The 15,871-nt window shown below is 34.2% G+C and overlaps 4 protein-coding genes across 7 annotated transcripts; 2 read left to right on the top strand and 2 right to left on the bottom strand.

Moving 5' to 3' along the window:
• Nucleotides 1-49: 49 nt before the first annotated feature.
• On the top strand, nucleotides 50-6,150 carry Sf3b1 (splicing factor 3b subunit 1). Of its 3 annotated transcripts, XM_066730794.1 has the most exons (10): nucleotides 50-285; nucleotides 390-568; nucleotides 639-725; nucleotides 788-914; nucleotides 2,108-2,187; nucleotides 2,270-2,437; nucleotides 2,506-2,725; nucleotides 2,822-5,510; nucleotides 5,583-5,799; nucleotides 5,874-6,150. In XM_066730794.1, the coding sequence occupies exons 1-10, from the start codon at nucleotides 258-260 to the stop codon at nucleotides 6,030-6,032; spliced, it is 3,954 nt and encodes a 1,317-aa protein (XP_066586891.1). In that variant the 5' UTR covers nucleotides 50-257; the 3' UTR covers nucleotides 6,033-6,150. The 3 variants fall into 3 exon arrangements, with proteins under 3 accessions (XP_066586891.1, XP_066586893.1, XP_066586892.1); XM_066730796.1 differs by lacking the exons at nucleotides 50-285; nucleotides 390-568; nucleotides 639-725; nucleotides 788-914 and adding exons at nucleotides 956-1,450; nucleotides 1,716-1,784; XM_066730795.1 differs by lacking the exons at nucleotides 50-285; nucleotides 390-568; nucleotides 639-725; nucleotides 788-914 and adding an exon at nucleotides 956-1,784.
• An 884-nt stretch (nucleotides 6,151-7,034) lies between these two features.
• On the bottom strand, nucleotides 7,035-11,560 carry LOC136775748 (actin-binding protein IPP-like). Its single transcript, XM_066730798.1, has 8 exons — nucleotides 11,231-11,560; nucleotides 11,045-11,134; nucleotides 10,430-10,958; nucleotides 10,196-10,361; nucleotides 9,783-10,129; nucleotides 9,365-9,711; nucleotides 8,945-9,165; nucleotides 7,035-8,878 (listed from the first exon to the last, which is right to left on the bottom strand). The coding sequence occupies exons 2-8, from the start codon at nucleotides 11,112-11,114 to the stop codon at nucleotides 8,642-8,644; spliced, it is 1,917 nt and encodes a 638-aa protein (XP_066586895.1). The 5' UTR covers nucleotides 11,115-11,134; nucleotides 11,231-11,560; the 3' UTR covers nucleotides 7,035-8,641.
• A 203-nt stretch (nucleotides 11,561-11,763) lies between these two features.
• LOC136775749 (protein CNPPD1) lies at nucleotides 11,764-13,544 on the top strand. The gene is made up of 5 exons (XM_066730799.1): nucleotides 11,764-12,133; nucleotides 12,200-12,296; nucleotides 12,379-12,584; nucleotides 12,653-12,781; nucleotides 12,855-13,544. The coding sequence occupies exons 1-5, from the start codon at nucleotides 12,089-12,091 to the stop codon at nucleotides 13,542-13,544; spliced, it is 1,167 nt and encodes a 388-aa protein (XP_066586896.1). The 5' UTR covers nucleotides 11,764-12,088.
• A 635-nt stretch (nucleotides 13,545-14,179) lies between these two features.
• On the bottom strand, nucleotides 14,180-15,827 carry LOC136775751 (uncharacterized). 2 transcript variants are annotated; one of them, XM_066730800.1, is made up of 6 exons: nucleotides 15,493-15,827; nucleotides 15,305-15,430; nucleotides 14,819-14,860; nucleotides 14,667-14,734; nucleotides 14,399-14,602; nucleotides 14,180-14,320 (listed from the first exon to the last, which is right to left on the bottom strand). In XM_066730800.1, the coding sequence occupies exons 1-6, from the start codon at nucleotides 15,824-15,826 to the stop codon at nucleotides 14,240-14,242; spliced, it is 855 nt and encodes a 284-aa protein (XP_066586897.1). In that variant the 5' UTR covers nucleotide 15,827; the 3' UTR covers nucleotides 14,180-14,239. The 2 variants fall into 2 exon arrangements, with proteins under 2 accessions (XP_066586897.1, XP_066586898.1); XM_066730801.1 differs by having other exon boundaries at nucleotides 14,819-14,845.
• Between the last annotated feature and the right edge of the window lie 44 nt (nucleotides 15,828-15,871).

Here is a 15,871-nt window from a genome sequence, read left to right as displayed (position 1 = left end):
AGTGAAGAGTCCCGTACCCTACACCCTATTTTTGAAATCTGTACGTTGCGACACCTAGTGAATATAAAATGGTACTACATTGTCTGAAATCTTCTCGTGCGAAGTTATCTATATAAATTTTATCGATCTTCGCTGACTTCGCTTTGCTTCGCGTCGCGAAGCTCGCGATCAATCTTATAAGTTTTTTGAGAAGATAGTGTTTAATAATAAAAATACTCGAGAAAGTCTGACTCGCCTATTTGTTAAAATTTGGCGTAATGGATCCTATTCCCAGGACACATGAAGGTATTTTTATCATTTGAAATAAGAGATTTGTACCTTGTACTAAATTTAATTTAGTTTTATTGAAATGATTCTTAGAGGTTAACTTACTCAATGATTTCTTTTAGATATCGAGGCCCAAATTCGAGAAATTCAGTCAAAAAAGAAAGATATACAGAATGCTACATTGGAAAAGGAGCAAGTAGGGCTAGGGAAGACTGGATTTTATGATCAGGATATTTATGATGGATCGAATAATAAGTTTGATGGCTATGTTACATCAATAGCAGCAAATGACGAGCTTGAGGTAAGAGTTAAATCAATGAGTTATTATTTTCGATAAGTGTATTTTAGAATCTAATAAGTTTCAATTGCAGGATGAGGACTATGAACCAAACACATTTAGTTCTGGCAAAAGAGCTGGCTATACAGCACCGGCAGCTTTACTTAATGATATTGCTCAGGTATGTATCTTTTATTAAATTTGTTTTAAAGTTTAGTAAATTATCAATTTTTTTATTGACAGAGTGAAAAGGATTATGATCCGTTTGCTGATAGGAGAAGACCTACAATTGCTGACAGGGAGGATGAATATAGACAAAAAAGAAGACGGATGATTATTTCTCCTGAAAGAGTTGATCCATTTGCAGACGGTTGGTATTTCTTTCATTCTTAAAATTATTTTACAAAAAATGCACCAGGTAATTAGAACACATAGATTTTAAAATATATGTTGCTTCTATTCAAGAGTAAAAAATTTATAATTTGTTTTATATGCAAGTTTATTAATATTTTTATATTCTACATGAATTTATTATTTTTGTTTTGAAGTAAAAAATTGGTCGGTGTATATTCTAAGCTATATTTACCAATAGAAAGGTAGGGATATTTTCATAAAAATGAATGTCACTTTTATGAATTCTCTCTCTCTCTCTCTCTCTCTCTCTCTCTCTCTCTCTCTCTCTCTCTCTCTCTCTCTCTCTCTCTTTCACTGAATAATTATCTCATCAGCTTCATATAGGGTAATAATTAATACTTTAATGTGGAAGTGATTACAAAATAATCTGGTATGAATGAGGTGACTGAATGAATTTATTCGAAATACTTACTAATGTAAACATTTTTTTCCACTCTTAGTGATGGTCTTCACATTTGGAAACATCTGCTTACCGAGGATACTATGTTGAAGGTTAAGCTGAGACTGATTTGTCACAAAAATGCTATCTTTCAAAAAGATCTAATAAAACTTGCTACTGAAAGTATATGCATTTTATGGTGGCTTTTGATTATGCAATCTTATGAACTATTAATCAAAATTTAAGTTATTAAAATTTTAAATAAAACATTTATGTAGCCAAAGTTTTATTATATCGTATAAAATCCGCCGTGAGATTAAATAGTATGAATGGCTTGAGTGCAAATATTATTAATAACGAGAATGAGTTGATTTTTAGATGGCTAAAGTATTTTTCAATGTGGAAGACTTGAGCAGGAAAATGCTCCCTTTGGCTCCCAATTTTCACGTACGTATGTCACATGCCAGCCTACTGCTGCAACTCTCCCAAACCCACTGTTCAAGTGTTTAATACAAAAATTGAGACGAAGAACAAATAAATTAATTGATTTGAAAAATATTGATGTAGCATCTTTTATCACTTAATATAACAGTGTGGATATGAGAGTGAATCCAGTAGTTCACTTGGAATATCAGCAATATTCTGAGGGCATTGAAATAGTTTCTATATTAGGGCAGTTTGGCAAGATAAATATTTTGAAAAAATTGAGAATTTCTTAAATGATAAAACTAATGGTTGCGCTTTGCGTGATTTTTGATTCCTGATTTCAGGCGGAAAAACTCCTGATGTCGGCTCCAGAACATATACCGAGATTATGCGAGAGCAAATGCTCAAAGGAGAAGAAACCGAGGTAAATGCAAATTGAATATTAGATTACCATTTAAGAAAATTAAGTAGAGAACAGGGAAGTGATTCTCAAATGCCTTTTTTAGTTAAGAAAAAAGCTTGCTGAGAAAGCTAAGGATGGAACACTGAAAGCTAATGGAGAACCGAAGATTGCACCAAAAAAAAGAGGTCGTTGGGATCAAACCGATGATACACCAGTAGCAAAAAAAGTGGCTGGCACCACATCCACACCAACATCGTGGGACAATGCAGACGTAGCTATCATTGTCATTGCCGATTCGCAAAAAAATTTTTTCGCAAAACTAATTAGATTATTTTGCAGGTTACACCAGCAGCTATAAGATGGGATGAAACTCCTGGACACGGAAAAGGAGGAGAAACGCCAGGAGCGACTCCTGGAGTGAGCACGAGAATGTGGGATTCCACACCAGGTCATGCAACTCCTGGAGCAGTTACTCCTGGTAGGGAGACACCGTCACACGACAAAGTTCTTGGTTCCAGTCGTAGAAACAGATGGGACGAGACTCCAAAAACGGAACGGGGTGAGGGCTTAAAATATATTTTATAAAACTTTTAAATTATTGAAAGAGACGTGAATGAGAGAGAGAGAGATCTATTAATTGGATGTTATTGTTCAGAGACACCTGGTCACGGTAGTGGTTGGGCAGAAACTCCACGAACGGACAGAGTAGCTGGTGATTTGATTCAAGAAACACCAACTCCTTCTGCCAGTAAGCGACGCAGTCGATGGGACGAGACGCCGTCTAATCAAACACCAGGTTCAATGACGCCTCAAACACCTGCGACTCCACTAACAACTCCCCATCAAACGTCTATTATGACTCCCAGTGGAACTACTCCTACTGGACCCAAAGCCATGGGAATGGCTACACCGACTCCTGGACATCTGATGTCGATGACCCCAGAGCAGCTACAAGCTTATCGATGGGAAAGAGAGATCGACGAACGCAATAGACCTCTTTCCGACGATGAGTTGGACGCTCTTTTCCCGCCAGGATATAAAGTTCTACAGCCACCAGCAGGATACATTCCAATCAGAACCCCTGCCAGAAAACTTACAGCTACTCCGACGCCCATGGCCGGAACTCCGCAGGGTTTCTTTATCCAAACAGAAGACAAAAGTGCAAAATTTGTAGATAATCAGCCCAAAGGCAATCTTCCATTCATGAAACCTGAAGATGCACAATACTTTGATAAATTGTTGGTTGAAGTGGATGAAGATTCTTTAAGCCCCGAGGAGCAAAAAGAACGAAAAATAATGAAACTTTTATTGAAAATTAAGAACGGTACGCCACCAATGAGAAAAGCTGCTTTAAGACAGATTACTGACAAGGCCAGAGAATTCGGTGCTGGCCCTCTTTTTAATCAGATTCTTCCCCTACTCATGTCGCCCACTTTAGAAGATCAGGAACGACATCTTCTCGTCAAGGTCATCGACAGAATCTTATACAAACTGGATGATTTGGTCAGACCTTACGTGCACAAGATTCTCGTGGTTATCGAACCACTGCTGATCGATGAGGATTACTATGCTCGTGTGGAGGGACGTGAGATTATTTCTAATTTGGCAAAAGCTGCTGGTCTGGCTACAATGATTTCTACAATGAGACCTGACATTGATAATATAGACGAATACGTTCGTAACACAACAGCCAGAGCTTTCGCAGTGGTAGCATCAGCCCTTGGTATCCCATCTTTGCTACCTTTCTTGAAGGCTGTTTGTAGAAGCAAAAAATCTTGGCAAGCTAGGCACACTGGGATTAAAATTGTTCAGCAAATCGCCATTCTTATGGGCTGTGCAATTTTGCCTCACTTGAAGAGTTTGGTGGAAATTATAGAGCATGGTTTGGTGGACGAACAGCAGAAGGTCAGAACAATCACAGCATTGGCTATAGCAGCTTTGGCTGAAGCTGCTACTCCTTATGGTATAGAGAGTTTTGACTCGGTCTTGAAGCCTCTCTGGAAAGGTATTCGTACTCATAGAGGAAAGGGTCTAGCTGCATTCTTAAAAGCTATTGGTTATTTGATTCCCCTTATGGATGCTGAATACGCTAATTATTACACTCGTGAAGTAATGTTGATCCTGATCCGTGAGTTCCAATCTCCCGATGAAGAGATGAAGAAGATTGTATTGAAAGTCGTGAAACAATGTTGTGGAACGGATGGTGTGGAAGCACAATATATCAAGGACGAAATTCTCCCACATTTCTTTAAGCATTTCTGGAACCACAGAATGGCATTAGATCGTAGAAATTATCGTCAATTGGTAGATACAACGGTAGAGATAGCAAATAAAGTCGGGGCTTCTGAAATTATCAATAGGGTGGTGGATGATCTTAAAGATGAAAATGAGCAATATAGGAAAATGGTGATGGAGACTATAGAGAAGATTATGGGTAACTTGGGAGCAGCTGACGTGGATTCTCGATTAGAGGAGCAACTGATTGATGGAATCCTGTACGCATTCCAGGAACAAACTACGGAGGACGTGGTGATGTTGAATGGTTTTGGAACGATCGTCAACACACTAGGGAAAAGAGTTAAAGCCTACTTACCACAAATTTGTGGTACAATTCTGTGGCGATTGAATAACAAATCAGCCAAGGTTAGGCAACAAGCCGCTGATTTAATTTCAAGAATAGCGGTGGTAATGAAAACTTGTCAGGAAGAAAAACTGATGGGTCATTTAGGTGTCGTGCTCTACGAGTACTTGGGTGAGGAATACCCGGAGGTCCTTGGGAGCATTCTAGGAGCGCTGAAGGCTATAGTGAACGTCATAGGAATGACGAAAATGACACCACCTATCAAGGACCTTTTACCAAGGCTCACTCCAATTTTGAAAAACAGACATGAGAAAGTACAGGAAAATTGCATAGACCTTGTTGGCAGAATAGCTGATAGGGGTCCCGAGTACGTTTCAGCTCGTGAATGGATGAGAATTTGTTTTGAACTTTTAGAATTGCTGAAAGCACACAAAAAGGCAATTCGTAGGGCTACTGTTAACACTTTTGGTTATATCGCAAAGGCTATTGGTCCACATGATGTGCTTGCTACATTATTAAATAATCTTAAAGTTCAGGAGAGGCAGAATCGAGTTTGCACTACCGTCGCTATTGCTATCGTTGCTGAAACTTGCAGTCCGTTCACTGTGTTACCAGCACTGATGAACGAATATAGAGTACCTGAACTCAATGTTCAGAATGGAGTTTTAAAATCTTTGTCTTTCCTCTTTGAATACATTGGTGAAATGGGCAAAGACTATATTTATGCAGTTAGTCCTTTATTGGAGGATGCTCTCATGGATCGGTGAATATACTATTTTTGTTTGTACAAATATAAAAATAATTCATTAATCTTACAAATCAATCTTTCTTTTAGGGATTTGGTTCACAGGCAAACAGCCTGCGCAGCTATAAAACATATGGCTTTAGGAGTCTATGGATTTGGATGCGAGGATGCATTAATTCATTTGCTGAATTATGTTTGGCCAAATGTATTTGAAACTTCACCCCATTTGGTCCAAGCTTTTATGGATGCAGTCGATGGCTTAAGAGTAGCCCTAGGTCCCATCAAAATATTGCAATACACATTGCAGGTAATTATAGGGATGATTAGAGTTAAGCAGAAAATGTCTGATATTATATAAAATAACATTATCGTTATGTTTAGGGTCTTTTTCATCCGGCCAGAAAAGTGCGCGACGTATACTGGAAAATTTACAATTCTCTATACATCGGTGGTCAGGACGCCCTGGTCGCAGGATACCCTCGAATCATGAATGATCCAAAGAATCAGTATATAAGATACGAATTGGATTACGTTTTGTAACACATAGAATTAATGTACAACATGTATATCATCGTAAGTTAAATATTATATTGAGTAATAAGTAGTGTAGCCAATGTATTAATTGCAAGATTGAAATTTAAATATTTCTCGAGAATTATTTATCTCTTTTTATTCAAAGATTGGTTTTTAAACTCTTATTTATCAATGAGTTTTATGAAAAATGAAGATAAAAACTGTAATTTGAAGCAGTCAGCTTTTTATGTATGACGATTTCCTATTAACTTTCTAGCAACAGTATTACATTGAAAATGAATTGACATCTGTATAAATATAAGGCTATTTCTAAAGTCTACTATGTCTACTAAAATATATTCACAGGCTACATGAATTAAATAATATGAATTATCCCTTGACAAAACTATTTTTAAAATGTATGTACTCTTGATTATTTATAATAGCTAGGCAGGCTCTATCCCTTCTCCAACGTGAAGTTAAAAATTTGGTTAACTGAAAGTTTTATAAATGATGGTTTATTATGGAGAATATTTAATCCCACAAAAAACAGGCTTCGCCTGTAAAAAGAGACGGCAAGTACATAAATCGTCTAGCGTAAATAATATAGTACAGTAAAATACTCTAGTCAAGAAAATGAGTGAAATCCTAATATTAGGCAAGTATATATTTTTGCCGTGGCAAAAGTTAAAATTTGGAAAAAAAATAGTAACACAAAAAAGTTACTGACCGAGCCCGTTATATCTAATGGCATTGAAAAGCCATATTTTAACATTATGACAAGCATTGATTGTATTGTAAGATGGCGGCTTAGGTATAAACACTATGGACCTAGTAAATTATTTTTTTATGTTACTATTTTCTTTTTTCGAAATTTTAACTTTTGCCACGGTAAAAATGTATACTTGCCTAACACTAGGATTTTACTAATTTTTTTAACTGGAATAATTTATTTTACTATATTATTTATATGCTGAACGATTTATGTACTTGCTGCCTTTTTTTACAGGCGAAGCTTGTTTTCTGTGGATTTTTTAATTATTAAATAAAAAAAAACGAATTCCAATGAAATTATTAAAGAATAATGATGTAATTGCTCGCCCGTATGATAAAAATGAAATTTAGAGTCACTTCTAATCGCGGGTATAAATTTGAAGAAATGCCACAACAATTAATTCGATAAATAAGAGATGACGGAACGATCAGCCGAAGAATCTGCTCTCGCAAATCCAAAAACTGACATCAATGCCGTCGAGGCACTACCGTGTCTCTTGATACTTAAATTTACATTAAATACTTTTACGAATTCAATTATTTAACTACACGAATCTCATGTATAAAGATGCTTTATCATGCTTTAACAGGATCCAATTATTTTATTTTTTTGAAGGTCGATTTCAAACTTATTATACAATTTTAGTGACGCTGCAAATTGTTTTTTCTAATAAAATAGTCATTTTCGGAAAAAGAAAGTATACTATAAAAGCAATAATTAAACGCATTAATCTATTTTGGCTAGAAACAACAGTTCGTGGCGTCATTAAGATGCTATAATGAATTTTAAATAAGTCGTCAAATAATTATCTATTATCGTTGACACGCGTGGTCTGTTTTCGCTCTATATTGTCGGTATGGGGATCCCGTTAAAATGTCTTTGGCCAAGATTTGTCAATCAATGATAATAATGATTGTTCGTGCAGATTATAAGAGACTCGTATACATAAACGATATAATTTGATCTGTATAAAAAGTCTTCATCAATTAATTAAACAATTTTTCGGTTATACGCAAATTAAAAAAGGTACGCGCTACAGATATTTATTGCATAATGATATTCTTTAACAAACAAATCTCAGTTTTGATTTTTCAATCGTTGAAGTTACAAGTTCAATTCCTTTAATCTTTCGATGCTTCGCAAACGAAAATTCGTCACCATATTTTCCTCATTAGAACTACTAATATATTATATACATGTTATGCGAATAATTATAAAATACATATTAATACTTAAGCAAAACGACAGCAATTAAGTAATATAACTATACGACTTTTAAAATAAAAAAATAAGGGACTCTGGTTATTAACAAAATGTTCTTCGTTAAAAAGCGGTTCTAACAATTAATTAATTGTGTAAATTGTAAAACATTAATTTTTAAAAACGAAAGAAAAGCTATATAGTAAGCATTTGCGAAATGAATATAATTATTAAACGTTTTAAATATTTGTATTAAATGTTTGTTATAATTGTATATGGTAATATTTTAGAGATTTTTCAATCCTAATATGAGATTATAAAAAGTACATTATAATATCATAATATAGGTTCGATAACTTTGGTAAATGACTATGGAATGTAATAGGCTTGTCAGTCCTTTCTGCGAGTAATGATATTAAATAGAATGCAAGAAATCTTATTAGCCTTTAACGAACACTTTTCGTTTCGTAGAAACGGCACTCTTTTAAAGAAATTCCTATTTCAAATCTCTGTTTCATCATAAGTCGAGATATGAGAGAGAGAGTACAATTAATTCTGTTTTTTATATGATTAAGTATTCGATAGAAATAATACTCCGTGAAAGAGCGCAAAGCCATCGAACTACCGCTCGTATGAAGTGAAAGTGAAAGGAAAATATCCATCAGAAAGGAGCCACAATAGCCGCTGCTTCTCCTCTGCTCGATGGCAAAGATTCGCACTCATGCCATTTATTTAAATGCGGATCATAGCACTCTACAGTAGAAATTGTTATTTGAGTCCGGTAAAAGTTGATTTCTTGAGATTGATCGCCTCCTATAACATACAATTTGCCATCTGCGGCAGCCACAGCAGGATACGATCTACCGATGGTCATCGGAGCTACGATGCTCCATTTATTCTGCAAATGAATTTTTCAATGTGAACACATTTAAGGAAAATTTAATCAGTAAGGAAATAAGAATACCTTTTCAAATGAATATCGTTCAACGGACTTCAAAACTTCCTGGTTTTTATTAGTGCCTCCAACTACGTAAATGTATCCATCAAGAACGGTAATGCCCATCTGAGATCGAGGAGTTAGCATAGGTGCCAAGTAATTCCACTCTCTGGTAACCGGATTGTAACTCATTAGATCCTGGCGGTGTCTACTATTATGTGTGCAACCTCCTACTACATAAATGAGACCTGAAATGAAATTATTCACTATAATGCACTTAATAGTGAATTTGAACACTTTTACCAGTACGCACACACACACACACATTGCCTGTATCTTTATCTCTTGAATTTTAGAGTAAGATTGAAAGAAACAGTAATACACGTAGTGCGCAATAGTGTGATTCTTTGAATTTTCTATAAATTTCTATCCCTTTTTAAACTTTACCTTCATAAGCAACAACTCCCATGCTAAATCTTGGATCAGGGAGTTCCCCGTCTAGCGTCCATGAGTTGGAGATTGGATCATAGATTTCTATGGAACCCCCAATATCTTCACCCACCCAACCACCGAAAGCATAGAGGCTGTTGTCCAAGGCACAAAGACCAAATTCACAGCGAGGCTCAACCATGCACGCGATAGAAATCCAAACGTTATCTCGAGGGTCGTAGCACTCGCAATTGGCAATAATGCAGGACTCTAGTTCACCACCAACAACATAAACCTTTCCATCAAGTAAAGCAACACCTGGTAGTATTCTGCCTATCCCTATTGGAGTTACTTCTGACCAAACACTATCAAGAAAAAAACAATTAAAAACCAAATTCAAATAAGGACTAAAATTTACTACAAATTAAATAATTACCCAGTGAAAGTATCATATTTTTGGATGGTCTCATAGGTACTCTCTGCAGCCCTTCCCCAGCTATCAGTAGCAGGTTCTCTCTTGGAACCACCAATCACTAAGATATTTTTCTTAGCACATAGTCTAGGTTGCGCATGTAGAGGAACTAGACAACCTTTATTGGATGTTAAATCTTTTTGTATGGATCTTAAAGCAACTATTAAACTGGCATCCTTGCAGTCTAAAATAACTCGCTCCAATCGTGCTAATGAACATAAACGTAAACGAATGTGACCTAGGATTTCAAAAACATAGCACCTTCTTGATGGTATATCATGAATTATCCAGTTATATGCGGCTTGGAAGACCTAAAAGTTTTTTATATAAAAAGTAAAATAAAAAAAAATTAATTATTCTTATTACTTCCTCCTTACCTGAAATTCTGTATCAATATGAATAAAGTCACTACTGAGAAAACGAACAAGGTGCTCTTTTGGCAAATCTAAAAATTCCTCTTCCATAGAAACTTGAGGAAAATTTACTTCTATGAAATGCAAAGATGTTTCTAGGAGATCAACCCTGTTATGTGCTTCTGCAAATCTATGAAAAATAAATGGTTGAATATATTAATTTTTAAATTTTCTTATTTAATTATTAATGAATATAACCTATAAATTCCAAGGGCATTAGAATAATGGAGCTGCTGCTGCAAATAGGAGATACATCCTGAAACAACTTCATCTAGTTCTAACATATCTGCAGCAGCGAACAGCTCCTGAACATTATCTTGGGTGATCTCAAAATCTCCAGTATAAATGAAATCCACCAAAATGGAAAGAATATTTGATGATATAGAATGAATCTCTACAAGTTCTTGCTGTTCTTCCACTAGGCCCCCAGTGAACATAGCATTAAAATATGCACTGCCAGCAGCCAAAACTGATCTATGAGCTCTAATAATGCTCTCACCAGCAACTAGACCTACATCGCTAAATTGATTCTTCAGTCGTTGAGTGTTTAAATTCCTTAGGACCTTAGGAGCATACTGTCCCACTGCGTACATGGTACAGGCGCCATTAGAGGTTTCTTTTTCTGGTTGGCTTGCAAATCCCATGCTGCTAGCATTATGGCCATTCTTTAATGGTGGCCCTGCACCATCCGCCATGAAACCATCAAGTTGTCCTTTGTCTACTGCTCCTACCATTAAACAGTATTATTAATCTCTGTTGCCTCATTGTAAACAAAAAAAATTAAGAATTAATGACAGAATTGATTCGACTTACGGCATATACGAGAAAGAACCTTGTAAACACTGTGAAATGATTTAGTGTTGTTTTTCCCCTTCAAACGCATCACTAGCACCTCATTTTTAACTATTTGTTATAATTAAATTAAAGGAATAGAAATTGCTTTAAACATTAGCGTTACTGGCTAATCAGACGAGAAATTGAAGAAGAAGAACTACGTACGTCGGGGAAACTATTTAAAGAACGAGTCAAAGTGGTGCAGATGGTTCCAAAAAAAGACTTGAGAAATTTGAGATTCAATACATTAGCTTTAAATGTCAAAATGACAGCTACGAGATTTTGGAGCTGGGCAGACACAGGGCTCTTCTTGTTCGTTGCTGCTTTTTCATTTTCTACGCATCAACTTTAAACTTATTAGTTTTTCTTGCTGAATAATCTGTAATACTATGGTTTCGTATTGACTCATATTTCTCTCATCAGTTAAGGCAACTTCGACCTGTCTCCTCTCATTTTAGTAATTGAATTATCACTTCTAAGTGTAGGTTCAGTTCATTGCCTTGCCTGTATGCCAGTGCATGCACAGAAAAAAATTACCAGATAAGTCCTAGAGGAATAAAAGACACTAGTTACATACTCTCCCAGTGTCTCCCACTGCCAATTGGAAATAGAAATTACACCATAAAATCTGTTTTATCATCAGGTTGTTAATTATATTTTTTTAATATACTTTTTTTGTTATATAAGTCTATTTTTAGTAAATAAAAGACTTTAGCTCTAACTTGTTTAATGATTATCTGGCTTGTAGTAAAAGAAAGGAAAGTCGTATATATGATATAACTGATATGATACGGGTCTATTTGGCCTCATAAAGCCATATAACTGACCATCATAACATCATAACTGACTATACAGTCTTCACGGGCTGTCCGTCGGGCTATGCTACTGCAGCTAAGCTATTAACCATAAAACCTATATTGTGTTTTTGGAGTGGAGTGTGTTGAGCACATTTTGAGTTTCTTCGTTTAATCAAAATTTTCGTTCATAATTTCAATCAAAGATTGGAGAATTCTTGATAATAAAATGTCAGTTACTTCTAGAGGAGAAGACAGCTCTCCTAAACTCAAGGTAAACTTTTGTATACTTTGTAATGTTAAAAAGTAATAAATTGTTTAATAAGTTTTCTCTTCACAGAGTATGGGAAATCATGAAGAATTTTTAAATCGAATCACAAAGTCTCTTTATTATGCTAAACTACCTGCTACAGATTGTCTTAGTTTGCCAGTAACAGGTAAGTTTGGAAAAAATCAGCTTCTTTTAGGTTAAAAAGGAAATCTGGATTCACTCATCTTGAGTTGTAAAAAATCTTTTAGAGCTGGCAGCAGAGCTATTCTCCGAAGCAAGAACTGAGCACAGTCTGGAGAGGCTGCACATGGAGGAAGCTAGTGAAATATCTAGAAATGCTTGTGTATCTCCCTGCTCTCTCGTCTTGGCACTACTTTATTTAGAAAGACTTAAGGACTGTAATCCTGATTATCTGCAACAAGTTGCACCTTCAGAACTATTTCTTGTATCACTGGTAAAAATTTTGTTAAACTTTAATATTAGGTGAAAGAACAATTTGTTTATTCTATCTTTTTCTTTCAGATGGTAGCTAGTAAATTCTTAAACGATGATGGTGAAGAAGATGATGTTTATAACACAGAATGGGCAGAGTCTGGTGGTTTAACTGTATTGGAAATAAATCAACTGGAAAAGGAATTTTTAAAGGCTATTGTAAGAATTGTATAAATATTGTAATGCAAATAACTTTTTCTTATTATTTTAATTTATTTGTTGATTCTTATAGGATTGGTCTGTTTTTATACACGATAAAGATTTTTGGAATAAACTGCAAGATCTAGAAAAAAGTGTAGCATACAAAGAAGCAAGGAGAAGGGGATGGTTTTCTTATACAGAGCTGAACTGTTTGATGAATACAGCACAATTAATAGCTTTGATTCAGACAGTTATTAATGCATCCTCCATATGTTTAGTTACATATGTTGCGGGCGTAGCTACTCTAGTAATATCTGCGATTATCGGAAGCCATATACCTGGATCTGCATTAAGTGTGAAAACTTATGCTAATAAAGATTCCAAAACAGAAATAATTCCTATGCATAATATGCAAAATATGGTTAATGTAATAGATCAGGATATAATTAATGAGAATCTTACGAACTTTGAAGAGGCCTGTCTAAAATGTAAAGGATCTATAATGGAATATGCTGCTATTGAGAAAAATAATACCGATAATGTAAGCTGGAAGTGGTGGCTAAATTCGATGATGACTTGGCTTCCTCAATATTCGGATTTGGATGACTCAAATCTACCATTAGACATTATAAATTCTAAAAATTTGGATAAATATTATATGGATTTAAACAGCTTCATAACTGAAAATGATGAATCTATTATGAAATCAATGATGAAACAATATTGGAAAGCTGTTCTTGGTATAAATGATAAATATGCATTCAGAGATTGGCAATACTAGCAGAGGTCCCTTCAATTTTTAATTATTATCTTCTAACGAGATTATGAATTAAATTTATCATTTTAATTCTAATTATAATCTTATAGTAATATTTATTTTTAAATTGAAGCTTTGGCTTTCTGGTAAAAACTTAGCAGCATTAGGTTAATTAATGAGAAAAACAAATAAAATATTTTTACAACTCCAGTAAACAAGAAAATAGATATATTTTTTGTACCAGTTTGCATACTGTAAATAACATACATATATTAACAAAGTAATTTTCTCAATAAACGTATTGTTTAAAATAATCACCTTCCTATTAAAAATTTCCTCTTTATCTTTAATCATATAAGGAAACAAGATATTTCATAAAAAGTAATCCAATGGATTGTCAACTGCGTTATACACATTTTTACACCTATTCAACATCAATTTCTACTAATAAGCAATAAATTACTAAGATAGGCGCTCTCTTATACATACTGTATAGTGACATCTTGTTAAGAAAATATTTGCTAAAAACAGTTTAACAAGTTAAAAAATCTGTAAATATCAACTAAAAAAGAGGAAATATACAAATAGAAATTTTTACTATTAGTTAATAGAATTATCACTAGACAAGATTAAATGGTGCATGAACATCAATTTCATTCTAATAACTTTTGTCTGAAGGAATTGACATGTAGAAAGGAGTATCTAAAGAATCTCACGCTTTAACTACTATGGAACAAAGCCATCAATGGTATTGGAGTCATGCCAAGTAAACATCCAATCGTTACTCCAATTACTCGCCCCTAAATTGAAATCAATACTTAGTATATATGTACACATGATTTAATTTATTTGTTAACAATCTGTCACTAGAATCTTACCATATTGGCAGCAAATCTAGATTTAGGCATATCCAACTGAATGGGTGTCAGCTGTGGTGCTTGAAATCCTACTTTCTGAGCAAATCTTTCCACATAATGCACAGAACCTATTCCAATAATATCTGATACAGTATTTCCCAGAGCAGCTGCCACCATAGTTGTTATTGGAAACCTTACACTTATGATCATCTCAATTTGATCTCCCTAAAATTATTTATTTTAAAATATTTCTTTTCTCACTGAAAATTATTGCTTTAATTATACATACTGCAACTATCATGATAAAGTTGTCAAGAAAGCCAAAACCAATAAAAGGAATTGCATTACTAACTGTGACTGAAAGAAAAAATTTGTTTAGTATAATTAAGTCATTTTTAGAGTAAACTCTTTTCTCTAAAGAAAATAGATTTGAAAATTTACCAAGTATTAAATCTTTTGTAGTTGGCTCTGGAACATGTTCAACTGCAATTGAACAAACAAATTAAGTAAATTCAACTGTACACACAATTGTCTTAAATTAATCTTTTGTAGCCAGTTAAAATTAAAGCAGAAAGTACAATATGTTTATAGATCACTGACATTAAATACACAGTATTATAACAAATATTAATATTTATTGTTGTAACATACATTCCTTGTTTACACTGAATGAAAATTTGTCATGCATTTTAAGAATCTTTGCTAAACTTACTCAGGAAAATCCTCGTTAAGATACAATATAAGAAAAATATATTTTATTAAAATTTTACATTTTTGTATTATTATAAACAACATTAATTAATTAACATAATTTAAAAAACACTATATAATGCCTGCAAAAAATAATTCTTTCGCTAACTGTGAAGTACAGATTGTTGTATTGTTACTGAAAACAGAATTATATATAAAAAATTTTATTTAACATACCGTATTTACGAACAAGCCAATCATCTGGAACAGTACAGTAGCTACCTGTAGGATCAACATCACCCAAAGAAGGAACCTTACTAGGTCTACCAAATTTACTTCTCCATCTTAGAGCAGCTAACTGACCTTTAAATATAACTTGATGTATATTAAATGCACTAATACTTTATTTGCTATTCAAAAAATACCTTCATATCCTGCTTTATCCTCCTGGGATTTGCACTCACTGATTGCAGTACTAAGAATTTTACGCTCATCTAAGGTCAACTTTTGAACAAGTTCTTTAGCTTGTTGCTTTGTTAAGGTAGCAAGGGTTGAACTATCATTTGCAGGAAGATTTAAATTTCTATCAGTATGAAATTTTCTCAAACTTGTCAGAAATGTAATTGGAAATTGACATGCTCCATAACTGTTACTGCGATAAGTTTTTTGTCTGACAGAAAAAAGACAATTTGCACTTGTAAAAATACTTCTGTCACAAGCCCCTGGCGTTTTTTGCAGGACTTTCAAAGGCAAGCTCATTTTTAAACAAACAGTATGACGCCTCTAACCTATTTTTTTAGGAGG

The sequence above is a fragment of the Prorops nasuta genome, unplaced genomic scaffold (assembly GCF_024137725.1).
Source record: "Prorops nasuta isolate Cenicafe-Biocafe unplaced genomic scaffold, Cenicafe_Pnas_1.2 PNAS00008, whole genome shotgun sequence".
Taxonomy (NCBI): Eukaryota; Metazoa; Arthropoda; class Insecta; order Hymenoptera; family Bethylidae; genus Prorops; species Prorops nasuta.
Note: the sequence above shows the minus strand (reverse complement) of the source record. Positions and strands in the feature narration are given on the sequence as shown.

Excerpts from the sequence above, each read along its gene's own strand:
- LOC136775748 (XM_066730798.1), bottom strand. The coding sequence starts at position 11,114 with ATGCGTTTGAAGGGGAAAAACAACACTAAATCATTTCACAGTGTTTAC. Across the intron at positions 10,959-11,044 it reads GGTTCTTTCTCGTATATGCC|GAGCAGTAGACAAAGGACAA; the intron begins GTAAGTCGAATC and ends GTTTAATGGTAG. Across the intron at positions 9,166-9,364 it reads GGGAGTTGTTGCTTATGAAG|GTCTCATTTATGTAGTAGGA; the intron begins GTAAAGTTTAAA and ends ATTTCATTTCAG.
- LOC136775751 (XM_066730800.1), bottom strand. The coding sequence starts at position 15,826 with ATGAGCTTGCCTTTGAAAGTCCTGCAAAAAACGCCAGGGGCTTGTGAC. Across the intron at positions 14,861-15,304 it reads TTGGCTTGTTCGTAAATACG|TTGAACATGTTCCAGAGCCA; the intron begins GTATGTTAAATA and ends GTTCAATTGCAG. Across the intron at positions 14,603-14,666 it reads ACTTTATCATGATAGTTGCA|GGAGATCAAATTGAGATGAT; the intron begins GTATGTATAATT and ends AAATAATTTTAG.
- Sf3b1 (XM_066730794.1), top strand. The coding sequence starts at position 258 with ATGGATCCTATTCCCAGGACACATGAAG. Across the intron at positions 569-638 it reads CAGCAAATGACGAGCTTGAG|GATGAGGACTATGAACCAAA; the intron begins GTAAGAGTTAAA and ends TTTCAATTGCAG. Across the intron at positions 915-2,107 it reads AGTTGATCCATTTGCAGACG|GCGGAAAAACTCCTGATGTC; the intron begins GTTGGTATTTCT and ends TCCTGATTTCAG.
- LOC136775749 (XM_066730799.1), top strand. The coding sequence starts at position 12,089 with ATGTCAGTTACTTCTAGAGGAGAAGACAGCTCTCCTAAACTCAAG. Across the intron at positions 12,134-12,199 it reads ACAGCTCTCCTAAACTCAAG|AGTATGGGAAATCATGAAGA; the intron begins GTAAACTTTTGT and ends TTCTCTTCACAG. Across the intron at positions 12,782-12,854 it reads AGGAATTTTTAAAGGCTATT|GATTGGTCTGTTTTTATACA; the intron begins GTAAGAATTGTA and ends TGATTCTTATAG.